At 49.5% G+C, this 13398-nt stretch overlaps 1 protein-coding gene across 2 annotated transcripts in view; it reads right to left on the bottom strand.

Annotated features, from left to right (window-relative positions):
- Nucleotides 1–4658: 4658 nt before the first annotated feature.
- Nucleotides 4659–13398, bottom strand: part of LOC133250634 (complement C3-like) — a 35049-nt gene continuing 26309 nt past the window's right edge. For both annotated transcript variants that reach the window (XM_061422076.1, XM_061422077.1), the window contains exons 34-41: nt 12402–12489; nt 12033–12119; nt 11707–11812; nt 10955–11044; nt 10590–10676; nt 10414–10503; nt 10167–10302; nt 4659–9746 (exon numbers count right to left, since the gene is read on the bottom strand). In XM_061422076.1, the coding sequence (XP_061278060.1) occupies nt 9614–9746; nt 10167–10302; nt 10414–10503; nt 10590–10676; nt 10955–11044; nt 11707–11812; nt 12033–12119; nt 12402–12489 (817 nt within the window). In that variant the 3' untranslated portion in view covers nt 4659–9613. The remainder of the gene's footprint in view (nt 9747–10166; nt 10303–10413; nt 10504–10589; nt 10677–10954; nt 11045–11706; nt 11813–12032; nt 12120–12401; nt 12490–13398) is intronic.

Genomic DNA, 13398 nt, shown 5'->3' with positions numbered 1-13398 from the left:
AGATTTTCCAGGCAAGAATACTGGAGTGGGTTGCCATTTCCTTCTCCATGGGATCTTCCCGACCCAGGAATCGAACCCAGGTCTCCTGCACTGCAGGCAGATTCTTTCCCAACTGAGCTACAAGAGAAAGATCAGATTCTGTAGATCATTTTATAATAATGTATTTATTACATAATGATATTCCTTGGGCTTCCCAGGTGGCACTAGTAGGAAAGAATCCGCCTGCCAGTGCAGGAGACTCCAGAGATGGGGGTTCAATTCCTGGGTGGGGAAGATCCCCAGTGATTAAAAATATAAATGTTCTAATGTTTTCTACTCGAACTCCAAAGTTCTGTTTGTGGGGTCTAGGCACTCCTCCCTGGAGCCTACTCTATTAGTGAATGTAAACAGTTCATGGTTCTTTGTGGCTGAGTGGTGGGGTTTCAGGTAGGAATGGGGGACTGTAGGCATCGCAGATGGAGAAGGCAATGGCAACCCACTCCAGTAGTCTTCCTGGAAAATCCCATGGACAGAGGAGCCTGGTAGGCTGCAGTCCATGGGGTCGCTAAGAGTTGGACACGACTGAGCGACTTCACTTTCACTTTTCACTTTCATGCATTGGAGAAGGAAATGGCAACCCACTCCAGTGTGTTTGCCAGGAGAATCCCAGGGACGGGGGAGCCTGGTAGGCTACCGTCTATGGGGTCGCACAGAGTGGGACACAACTGAAGCGACTTAGCAGCAGCAGGCATCACAGAGCAGTGGTTCCTAACCTCTGGGATCTGATGCCTGATGATTTGAGGTGGAGCTGATACAATAATAATTGAAATAGATTGTACACTAAATGTTATGCACTTGAATCATCCCGAAACCATCCCCACACCCCCCACTCCGTCTGTGGAAAAGTTGTCTTCCAGGAAAATGGTCTCTGGTGCAGAAAAGGTTGAAGACTGCTGAGAGGACCTGGGATTTTATCCCAGGGAAGCAGGGAGGCATGGAGGGGCTCTCTTGTTATAGTTCCCAACTACTACTTACCCAGTGGAGAGGGAGGTCACAGCTATGTTCTATCCCTGGTCATGGTGAGCACAGAACAGGCAGGAAACAGGTGGGAATCTGATCAAGCCCCAACACAACTCACGTCTGTTAGCTTCTCATCCTAATGATCACCATAGTGAGAGCTTGCTCTGTGCCAGGCACTGCTCCATGCACCATGGACACAGCATCACAGAAAACAAAGATCCCTGCCCTATAGAGCTAGCATTCTAGTGGGGGAGGTAGAAGAAACAAATATGTGATGGGTAGGCAGCTTCCCTGGTGGCTCAGACAGTACAGAATCTGCCTGCAGTGCGGGAGACCTCGGTTCGATCCCTGGGTCAGGAAGATCCCCTGGAGAAGGGAATGGCTACCCACTCCAGTATTCTGGCCTGGAGAATCCCATGGACAGAGGAGCCCGGTGGGCTACACTCCATGGAGTTGTAGTCGGACACAACTGAGTGACTAACACTCTTACTGCTTTCAGGAGATAATACACGCCAGGATGAAAAATAAACCGCCACAGGGGGATGGATAAAGAGAGCTTAGGGAAGATGAGAAGTAACATCTGAGTGGAGACCTGAAGGATGTAGAGGAAGAGGGTTCCAGGAAGAATGGGAACTCGGGACTCTTCTTACCAGGTGTAGTTCTCTGTTGCTGTGCAACAAATTATCTTCCCAAATGTAATGGCTTAAGGGCTTCCCAGGTGGCGCTAGTGGTAAAGAACCCGCCTGCCAATGCAGGAGATGGGAGTTCAATCCCTGGGTTAGGAAGATCCCTTGGAAGAGAGCATGGCAACCCACTCCAGTATTCCTGCCTGGAGAATCCTCATGGACTGACATGGGGTGACCTGGGGTGACATGGACTGACATGGGGTGACAGAGTTGGACATGACTGAAGTGACTTAGCACGCACACACGTAGTGACTTAAAACAAGAAACACTTATTAGCTCACACAGTTTTTGTGGGTCAGGAATCCAGGGACGGCTTTAGTAGGCTTTCTGGCTCAGAGTCTCCATAAGGTTGTAGTCGACATGTTGACTGGGGCTGCGTTCCTCTGAAGGTTTGGGGCTGAAGGCTCTTGCTTCCGAGGAGGCTCACTCATATGTGACTGGCAGGTGAGTGCTGGTTGTTGGCGGGATGCCTCAGTTCCTCACTACCTAGGTTGACTTGAGTTTGATACGCCCAACCTGTCAGCTGGCCTCGCCAGGGCAGGCAACCCAAGAGAAGGAAAGCCAGGTGGAAGTTGTATCATTTCATGACCTAGCCTTCAAAGTCCCAGAGCATCACTTCAGCCGCCACATCCTGTGTGATAATTGAGTTGCCAGATCCAGCCTGTGTTTAGGAAGAAGGATAAAGACCCTGTCCTCTTTCCCTTCCTCCCTCCCCATCTCCTACTGCAGTCTCTCGCTTCCAGCGCCAGAAGGTAAGGAAGGAAAGGGAGCCGGTCAGGCAGTCAGCCTGTCAGGGCACAGAGCAGGAGGCGAGGGCGAGAGCAGTCTGGAGGGACAGAGATACAGCCTGTGAGTACTGAATTTGGGCATTTATAGATGAACAGTGGCTTGTCAATTTCCGCCTGCCAGTACAGAAGACTCAGTTTGATCCCTGAGCTGGGAAGATGCCCTGGAGAAGGAAATGGCACGGGAAATCCCATGGACAGAGGAGCCTGGCGGGCCACTGTCCATGGGGTCGCAAAAGTCTCTGACATGACTTAGCGACTAAACATGATGAACAGAAAAACAAAGATTCCCAGCGATCACATGGAGGCGCTGCCTACCTCAAAGTTTAGTTTGAGCTCTGTAACCATCTTGGTCTGTCTGGACAGATAAAGATAGCTTTGTTGTCCCATGATGTGAACACTTTCTGAAACACTGTGTCAAGTGTTTTGAATTATGTATCTCATTTGATCCAGATAGAAATCATATAAAGGGGGTAATATTATCACAAAAGGGAAAACAAGAACCTCCTGGGGGTGGGGGGTGGGGGGTCTCTCCAAAGGATAAATAGGGAATAGGAACTACCTAGGGAAAACATGGAAACAGTGACAAACTTTACTTCTTGGGCTCCAAAATCACTGAAGATGGTGACAGCAGCCGTGAAATTAAAAGACACTTGCTCTTTGGAAGAAAAGCTGTGAGAAAGCTAGACAGTATATTAAAAAGCAGAGATACCACTTTGCTGACAAAAGTCTGTCCAGTCAAAGCTATGGCTTTTCCAGTAGTCAGGTATGGATGTGAGAGTTGGACAGTAAAGAAAGCTGAGTGCTGAAAAATTGATGCTTTCGAACTGTGGTGCTAGAGAAGACTCTTGAGAGTCTCTTGGGCAGCAAGGAGATCAAACCAGTCAATCCTAAAGGAAATCAACCCTGAGTACTCATTGGAAGGACTGATGCTGAAGCTGAAGCTTCAATACTTTGGCCACCTGATGTGAAAAGCCAATTCACTGGAAAAGACCCTGATGTTGGGAAAGATTGAAGGCAGGAGAAGGGGGCAACAGGGGATGAGATGGTTGGATGGCATCACTGACTCAATGGACATCAGTTTGGGCAAACTGTGGGAGATGGTGAAGGACAGGGAGGCCTGGGGTGCTGCAGTCCATGGGGTCACAAGGAGTCAGACATGACTGAGCAACTGAATAACAATAACGTGACAAGGTGCAGGTAGAGAGAGCAGCATGTGCAAAGGTCCTGAGGTGGGAGGGGGCTGGGTATATTGCAGGAATCTATAGGCCACCTTTGCTGGGCTTTAGTGAGCAGGGTGGAGGGTGAACAGAGGGGAAACTCAGACCCAAATCTTGACCTTCAATTTGACCTTCAGAGGCACATGCTGAGTGAAAGTACATTTAGTTGTGGAGGAAATGGACATGATTGGAGGATATGTGTGCTTTTCAAAACCTAGTCAATTTCTCCCTCAGCTTAATTAATTAGATCAGGATGAGCAGCACGCAGCATCTTAGTTCCCTGACCAGGGGTTGAACCTGTGCCCCCTGCAGTGGAAACAGAGAATCTTAACTATTGGACCACTGGCTAAGTCCCTCCCTCAGTTTAACCAAATGAAGAAATTTGGGAATGCCTAGAACTGGAGATGTTGGGTATGGGAAATCTCCATATTGTTGGTTGGAAAGGGTGTCCCTTGGTAAAATCGTTGGAGAGAGCAACTCTGCAACACCTACTAAAGCATGGTGTGTTATTTTTTTTAATAACAAAGTGTTTTTATTAATTAACTGTCAAGCATGCCTCTCCAAACGTCCCCCTACATTTTATGGCTATATACTGTTTAACCAGGGCTTCCCAGATGGTATAGTGGTAAAGAATCTGCCTGCAATTCAGGGAACTCAGGTTTGATCCCTGGGCCAGGAAGATCCCCTGGAGAATGAACTGGCTACCCACTCCAGTATTCTTACCTGGGAAATCTCATGGACAGAGGAGCCTGGCAGGCTATAGTCCATGGGGTCACAAAGAATCAGTCATGACTTAGTGGCTAAATAACAACAAACTCTTTAACCGACTCTTCATATGACAATGATTTATAATATTTTCTTCAGATTGACTACAAAGATAATTTATTTTTTCTCTAGCATGATTGATCAGTATTTGTTTTTTATTATTTATGGCTCAGAAAAAAATTTCATCCACATAGTTCATTATGTGTGTGTGTGTATGTATGTGTGAAATTTCAGAACATTGTGTGTTATTTTAATTGTCTCTTTCAACCTCTGTATTCTGATGCTTTGCCAGCTGGGGCCTTGCTGACACTCCCTTGGCTCACACACCCCATCCCTGTGCACTTCTGCATATGTGGATCCCCACACCACCTTTACTCTCAATATGACATATTTCTCGAAGTATCAAAAATTTTTTTTATTTGCAATAAGTATCCATCACTTTTGTAATGAGAATCAAGAAAATACACAATAAGACAAATCCAATTATTTTTTAAAATACCATGTACGAGACCCTGGGAATCTGTCTTTGACAATGACACCTAAGAGGTGAGAAGTAATTTGGAATTTCATAATTTGTGTAGTCCTTTGTAAATGGAGTGCCCTTGACAGCACAGCAATCTATTGTTCGAGTTGTGCAAAATCGGCTTCAAATACATTTTCAAGAATGTGTTATGTGCAAAGCTGGGCAGCCCAAATGAATTCAGTGAACGGAGAAATCGCAGTGGTAGAAAGAGCCCGAGTGTACCCAGGGGTCAGCAGGGTGCCGGCTCTCTGTGCAGTGTCCTCCAGTCCTCCAGACTAGCAAGTGATCCCTCAGCCTTCTGGTTTAGGTACTACTGGCCCTTTTTCAGATGAAGAATATGAAATTTCAGAGGAATTAAGCAAATCATGCAGTGATCTGGCTTGTAAGTGGCACAGTCAGGACTTGAACCCAGGACAGCTGAGTGCATTGCTCCTTCCAGATGGAATTGAGGAAAATCCCATGGACAGAGGAGCCTGGTGGGCTGCAGTCCATGGGGTCGTGAAGAGTCAGACACGACTAAGTGACTTCACTTTCACTTTTCACTTTCATGCATTGGAGAAGGAAATGGCAACCCACTCCAGTGTTCTTGCCTGGAGAATCCCAGGGACAGGAGAGCCTGGTGGGCTGTCGTCTATGGGGTCACACAGAGTCGGACACGACTGAAGCGACTTAGCAGCAGAAGCAGCAGCATAGAGGCCAAGGGGGTACACCTTGGAACCAGACAATCTGGGTTTGAGTCCATTGCTAGCTCTCTGAGCAGTTTCTTCTATTAAATTTCGGAGCCTAAATTTCCACATCTATAAAATGGGAATAGAGTTCTTGTAAAGATTCTGTGAGTTAATATAGATAAACCATTAAGAACTGGGCTGTCTGATAGGGTAGCCACTGGTCACATGTAGCATTTGAGCCCTCGAAATATGGTAGCTCCTTATTCAGACGTGTTGTCAGTGTCAAATTGCACGTTGGATTTTGAAGATTTATGTGAAATAACACATTTTTAACTTTTTGTACTGATTACATTTTGACATGATAATATTTTAGATATATTGGGCTAAATAAAATTGTTATAATTAATTTCACTAGTTTTGTCTTTTTAATACGATGACTAGAATATTTAAAATTATATGTATGGGGGCTCCTCTGGTGGTCCAGTGGTTAAGAATCCGCCTGCCAATGCAGGGGACACAGATTCGATTCCTGCTCAGGGAAGACTCCACATGCGGAGGGGCAGCTAAGCCTGTGTGCCACAACTACAGAAGCCCACAGCCTAGAGCCCCTACTCCGCGATAAGAGAAGCCACCTCAATAAGAAGCCTGGGCAATGCAACAAAGAATAGCCCCCTCTCGCCACAACTAGAGAAAGCCTGTGAACAGCAATGAAGACCCAGTGCAGCCAAAAAATTTTTTAATATTTTACAAAAAATTACATGTGACTTTCATTATATTCTTATGGGATTGTGTTGATTTAGAGGATACAAAGCATAGTAATCCTTCAAGGACCATGTAGCTATTTTTATGATCCTACCACCTTGGTTTATGGGCTTCCCAGGTGGTTCAGCAGTAAAGAATGCACCCGCCAAGGCAGGAGGCACAGGTTTGACCCCTGAATCAGGAAGATCCCCTGGAGGAGGAAATGGCAGCCCACTCCAGTATTCTTGCCTGGAGAATCCCATGGACAGAGGAGCCTGGCAGGCTACAGTCCATGGGGTCGCAAAGAGTCGGACAGAACTGAGCAACTGAGCGTGCAAGCACCTTGGTTTCTATCGCTTTTCCTAAAGGTGTCAACTGTGGGAAAACAGTTCTGTGCTCCAGCCCTGGGCCTGGTAGCTTTGTGTCTGCTCCTGGCAGCAGAAGCATTCACAGTTAATCATTGATCCCACATTCTGGAAAGCTCACAGGAAAAGTTTCAGGAAAGTGCGTGAGGTAACTCAGCTCTGGGAGCTTGGGTGGCCAGATGACTTCATCTCTTTCTATGTCACAGTTTGAAATTTCAAATCTGTGGAAAGCCCCCCTTGAAAAAAACAAAGACTCTGCCTTTTTTTTTTCCTGATTGCAAAAATTGTGTGTTTGTTCTTAAAAAGAAAAAAGTTAAACATTAAGAAATGTTTGATTTAGAAAGAGGAGGTCTTTATATACATAGGAAAATAAAACCTTAAGTTATAGTTTTGCCTGTGGTCATCAGAGTGTCCACAAACAGCAGGAAATAGAACACAGGGTATGCAAGCAAGCCATGGACAGTTCTGGTTCCTTTGGGGAGGGAACAGGGACCCTCACATTTTTCCCCTTAATGTCTGCGTTTTGGGGAATCTTTTTTGCTAGAAGGTCTTCATGTATGATTAAAAATAACAAGAGGAAGAAGAAGAATACAAGAAGGGGTGGTAACTCCTCATTGCCCTGGTCCCAGGATAAGTCCCACTAAATTAAAAAAAATTACTTATTTGGCTGTGCCAGTTTTTAGCCGCAGCATTCAGTATCTAATTCTCTGACCAGGTATCAAACCTGGGTCCTCCGAATTGGAAGCGTGAAGTCTTAGCCATTGGACCACCAGGGAAGTCTCACCTGGGTTGGGGGGGTTGAGCAGGGATTGCTGATATCTGATTTTCTTTGACTGTGTGAATTCCAGCAGTTTCACTCCCTCCCCAAGGCCTCTTATCTGGCTCACTGATAATAAGGCCGATGAAGGTTTATTGAATACTTAGATCGCTGGACACTCACAGTAACTCTCTGATGGGAATAAGGTTAGAGATGAGGAAACCAAGGCACAAAGATGTGAATAACTGGGTTAAGGTCACACACAGCCATGGAGAGGTGGAGGCAGTTAGACACAATTCATGTAGCTGCTGCCATGCTATCCAGTGGGCCCACAACCCCCAGCCTCCTCTTCCGCTTTCTTGCCATCAACTCACTTTCTGCCCATCAATCAACTAGGCCATTCCACCTCAGAGTTGGTCAATTCCTCTTCCTGCTCAAACACCTTCCATGGCTCCCCACTGCCCTTCATAATGATCAAACCCTTTAGCCTGGTGTTCAAAACTCCATCTTTCTTTTTCTCCCTCACTTTCAGCCCCTCCTTGACACTGAGTTCAAGCCATCCTGCATGACTTGCAATCCCTCCAGAACTCCTTGAGGGGGGTGGTCCCTTGACCCCCTTGGGCTACTGCCTTGGCTTGCCAGTCCCCTACTCCCATTCCAGGCCACACTGATGAAACTCAGTCATCCTACCCTGCCCCTTTTTTCAATTCTCCAGTTTCCTAGGATTCCTGGTCAAAGCTTCCATCAAGACCAAGTGCAGAGTGTATGCTAAATTCATTCATTCAACAGTCATTTCCTGAGCACCTTCTGTATACCAGCCCCTGCTACTGGAGCTGGGAATTCCACAATGAACCAGACAGGCATGCGGTCTCAAGGAGCTGATATTGTGGGGCAGGAGAAATACCTGATTAGCTGACAATCAAATTAATAAATGTCACATACTATGTATTTTAAGTGTTATTGAGAGTGATGGGAGGAGGCCTATTTTACTTGTTTATTAAAATATATTTACTTATTTATTTTTGGCCGCATCAGGTCTTAGTTATGGCACAAGGGGTCTCTTGTGACTTGTGGGCTTAGTTGCTCTGCAGCATGTGGGATCACTGCTGGCAGAGATGGTAAGAAATCTGCCTGAAGTGCAGGAGACCTAAGTTCGATCCCTGGGTCAGGAAGATCCCCTGGAGGAGGAAATGGCAACCCACTCCAGTATCCTTGCCTGGAGAATTTCATGGACAACGGAGCCTGGCTGGCTACAGTCCATGGGGTCACAAAGAGTCAGACACGGCTTAGCGACTAACACTCTCACTCTCTCTCATGTGGGATCTTAGTTCCCTGACCAGGGATTGAACTTACATCTCCTGCATTGGGAGGCAGATTCTTAACCACTGGACCACTAGGGAAGTCTCAAGGGAGGGGGTCTATTTTAGATATGTTATTAAAGCACGTATCTTTGAGGAAGTGACATTAAAACAGAGTCCAGAGATTTTCCTGGTGGCCCAGTGGTTAAGAATCTGCCTGTCAATGCAGGGGACACAGGTTCAATCCCTAGTCCTGGAAGATCCCAAATGCCACGGAGCAACTAAGCCCATGCGCCACAACTATTGAAGCCCATGAGCCCGTGCTCTGCAACAAGAGAAGCCACAGCAATGAGTAGCCCCTGCTGTCTGCAACTAGAGAAAGCCTGCATGAAGCAACGAAGACGCAGCACAGCCATAAATTAACTAATTAAATTAAACAACCAAAGCAAACAACTTCCTCTGCCAGATTGCAAATAAGGTAAGTGTTCAACCCATAAAGAAATCTGGAGGAAGGGTGTACCTGACGGAGGGGACAGGGCCCTGTGCAAAGGCCCTGTGGTGGGAATCAACTTGGGTGTTGGAAAGTCACAAAGAAGGCCAGTGTGACTGGAATGGAATAGGAGTGAGAAAGAGGAGGCAGGTTAATGATAGAGCGGGTTCCGTGGGGTCCTTGCTTAATTCTCCGGGTCAGGAACACATGTCTGGAGTTTGGGTACAATATTCTATGCTTTTTATTTGAGGTTAAGCCCAGGGGTTCAGGTGTGCTTGGAGACACCCTCCTGTGAGCAGCAGAAACCCTTAGGGTCTCAGGACTCGCAGCCATGGGTGTGCATATAGTCTGAAAACCCTGCCAGTTGGTCCAGCAATTCCTTCTTGCCCACTGTCCCATTCGCTGGCCAGTGCATGAGAAACGTCTCCTTGCCCAGGACATGGATGTATCTGTGGGTGAGAGGAGGCAAGGACAGTAAGGAGAGCCTGCTGCTTTGGAAGTGTGGAGACCTTTCTGATTTGCCCCTCTGCCCTGCTTGACGGAGTCGCAGAACCACAACCTATAATGTCCTCCACAGGGCTGTCTCGCTGTCTCCCAGCCCCACCCCAGCCCATACTACTGGGGATTAGAAAAGCTTCCCTTTGCTCTGACTCTTTCCTGCCCTCTGTTGGAAAACCACCATCCCCTAATGAACAGTGTTGCCAGGAGCTGTGCAGTACACAGCCTACACCTTCATTCAGGGTAGCCCTGAAACCCAAGACTCCTGTTGACGGGTGCAGTAGAAATTTTGACACCAAGGACTGGCCTGGGGTAGGGAAAGGGGCCCAGGCCTGAGTCCCCAGGGTAGCAGGAGCCCCCCAGCCACGCACTCAGACTTGACTCTCCACAGGTCTGAAATCTGGCCCATTATAAGGTATGTTTCGTGTTCCTGCAGCCCCAGGGAGTCTTGGCAGGTGGTGTGAGTGACGAATTTCTTTACGGCGAGGGGTTTGGCAGAGTCCGTGCCTGAAGGAGATGAGAGCCAGTGCGTGTTCACCTGCATGGGCCTGGCCTGCCCCCACTTTGGGACCCCCGGTGTAGGCTCCCACACCATCTCCTCTGCCACCTTGGACATACCACTCTTGATGATGGCTTGGAGCTTCATGTTGAAGTAGATGTAGGGGTTGGAGTCAGAGGTCTCCACAGACTCCAGACTGGCCTTGTACACTGGGGAAGGGGGCCAAGGGTGTGTCGTGTTGCTGTCCAGTCTGCAGGTGTCTGCCCCTACCCCCCCTGCCAAGCCCCACACTCACCAAAGTCCACTCCAGCCTCACAGGCTGCTGTCTGGAGCTCCTCCTGACTCAGGTGGTTACTGTCCTTCTTTGGGGATGGGCACTGCTCTGGAAGGTTGGGGGAGGGGCAGGGTGCTCTGGCTGCGCTAGGAGTGGGGCCCTCCTCCACTCTGACCCCCATCCGGCCCCAGGTTCAACCCCCGGGGGAGGGACGGGTCTGGCCTTTCTGGTCTGTAGTGTGCTCTCTCCTCCTCTGTCTCTTTTTGTCTTTCTCTCTCTCTCTCCCTCTCGCGGTCTAAACTCAACCCAGAAGGCACCCAGGAGGTGATAAAAAGCTCTTGAATCCCTAGCCTGGCAACCCCAGCCCTCCGTCTCCATGGCCTCACCCTCCGCGCATCTGCACACGTCTTTGTCGCAGATCTTCCGCAGGGAAGCGTGCTCTGTGGGCAGGTTGTAGAAGGAAGTGCACCTTCGGGCTGCGAGAGGGGGCGAGTAAGTCGGGTTGGCTTGGGCCTCTGGTCCTGGAGGGCTGGGTGCCGGTCTGGCCCCGCCCCCAGAAGGCCCCTGCCTATCATTTTAACATTCTTCACGCTTCAGCCGTGTTCGACTTTTTGCGACCCCTTGGGCTGTATAGCCCACGTCTCCTCTGTCCATGGGATTCTCCAGGTGAGAATACTGGAGTGGGTTGGGAATCTTCCCGACCCAGGGATCGAACCCACGTTTCTTAACGTCTCCTGAAGTCGCAGGAGGGTTCTTTACCACTAGCGGGCACCTGGGTGCGCAGCCACGCCCTTAACAAGTCCCTCCTCTTTGAAGACCCTGCCTGCTTTTTGCCCATCCTGACCCAGCAGGCCACGCCCAGTCCCTTCTCCGCTCGGCCACACCCTCTTCCAGGCAACCTACTGCCCCACCTCCCCGCCCCTTTAACCACCAACGAAGGACACGCCCCTCAGCACCACGCCCCTTAAGTTCCTTCCCTCTGGCCAGCCCTCCCACGGAGCCAAAGAAGACCCTCTCTGCCACGCCCCATTTCGTTTTTTGGCTCCGTGCGCCTCACCCTTCTGTTTTGTTTTCTGACCCTATCCTTCTCAGGCCTTGTACGCTCTGAGGATCCCCTCCATTCCCAGGCCCTGCTCACAAGGCTCGTAGTAGTCGTAGACTGTGACCTGGGCAGCCTGCAGGAACTCGGCCTTCAGCATCCTGTGGACCCGGAAGCCGAGCACGGTGTCTTCTTTGTGGGAGAGCTGGAGGAGGGGCGTACTGTCTGAGGCACGCAGGGCCACCGAGCACGGGGATACCGATTACAGGGCCTTGGTCATGACCACTGACCACGTGGTCTTGAATACTGAAGAGCCGACCTCAGGGCATGACTCTCCAGCATCACTGACCAGGGTGCTGACCGTCGTTTCTTGGCCTACCCTGCGGCCCGCACAGCCTTGGCAGAGGACACCTGGCTTGCCTTACCCTCTCCAGGTAGAGGACAACGGTGCTGTCACTGGAGTTCATCTTGGTCTCGTACTGGAAGGCGTACCTCTCCACCTCGCTCGTGAGCTGGGGCAGAAGGTGAGACCTGCCAGTTGGCAGAGATCCACAGAGGCACCCAGCCCTGAGAGCTCCACTCTTAGAGGTCCCAACCTTTGTCCAATTAGCTCCAGTGTTGGGGAAACTGAGGCACAATCAGGGCAGAGGTTAAGCTAAAGTTGACCATGGCCACTGACCTTGGGGCACAGACGGTGGGGGCATTAACCTGGGGGCCTTGACCCACAGACAGGCGCTCTGCACCCACTTGGGGGGTGTGGGAGGTTTCCAGGACATCCCCGCCCTGCTCATTACCTGTTTGAGGTCATCCTGGTTGGGGTAGAAGCCAGTGAGCAGGGAGATCTCCATGATGGTCATTGTGGCATCTCGATGACCCTGGAACCTGGGGATTTCACAGAGCGAGTCTCTTCCCACTGTCCTCTTGCCCCTCCCCCACACTCCCATTGCTGTCACCTCTTGCCTGGACAAGGGCAGTAACCTCCTCCTGTGACTCCCTGTCACTCTTCTGCCCCCAGACAGCATATAGCTTTAGCAAACAGAAATCTGATACATTGCCTCCTGGTTTACCCTCCTTGCTTTACAAAATGCCTGGTCTCATCCTTCCAGTTCACTTCCTCCCACTCCAGCCTCCAATTTGATTGCTCTGAAGTGTTGGTCTCTCTCCTGCCACTGGACCTTGGCTCATGCTGTTCTCTCAGCCTAGAATTCTCCTTCCTCCCTCTTTGCCCTGAAAAACCCTTTCATCTTTGCAATCTCACCTGATGCATCCCTTCACCAACCATGCCCCCCACCCCCGCCCAGAAGCCTTCCTCAGCCCTCACAACTGATAATTCTCTAATTTGCCCTCCCGCGGCTCTGTGGACCTCTCCTTCACCACATTTAATCACAGTGGTCATTTTGCATTGATTTTGGGTGATTATTCAGTTATTGTTTATCTCTCCTGAGAGGCTGTGGGCTTCAGCAGGCAGGGAGGAGCTGTCTTGCTCACAACTGTCTCCGTAGCTCCTAGAACAGAGCCTGACACCCAGGAAGCACTCAGTACATGTTTTGTTACCTAGACTTGGGCACGGGTATTTGGGAGACAGAGCCAGACTGGAATGGGAGCTGGAATGTCTGGAGAAAATGAAGCCAGGGGAGAGCCACCACGCTTGGAGCAGGCTCTGGGCATCTGGGTCATGGTGCATGTCCACCATTCAGGAGCCTGCCATTCTGGACATGGCAGGATGGAGGACAGGATTGGGGCAGTGGGATGGTAGACAAGCAGGGGAGGGCAGGATGAGAGGTAGCGATG

This window comes from Bos javanicus, chromosome 7 (genome assembly GCF_032452875.1).
Source record: "Bos javanicus breed banteng chromosome 7, ARS-OSU_banteng_1.0, whole genome shotgun sequence".
NCBI lineage: Eukaryota > Metazoa > Chordata > Mammalia > Artiodactyla > Bovidae > Bos > Bos javanicus.
Note: the sequence above shows the minus strand (reverse complement) of the source record. Positions and strands in the feature narration are given on the sequence as shown.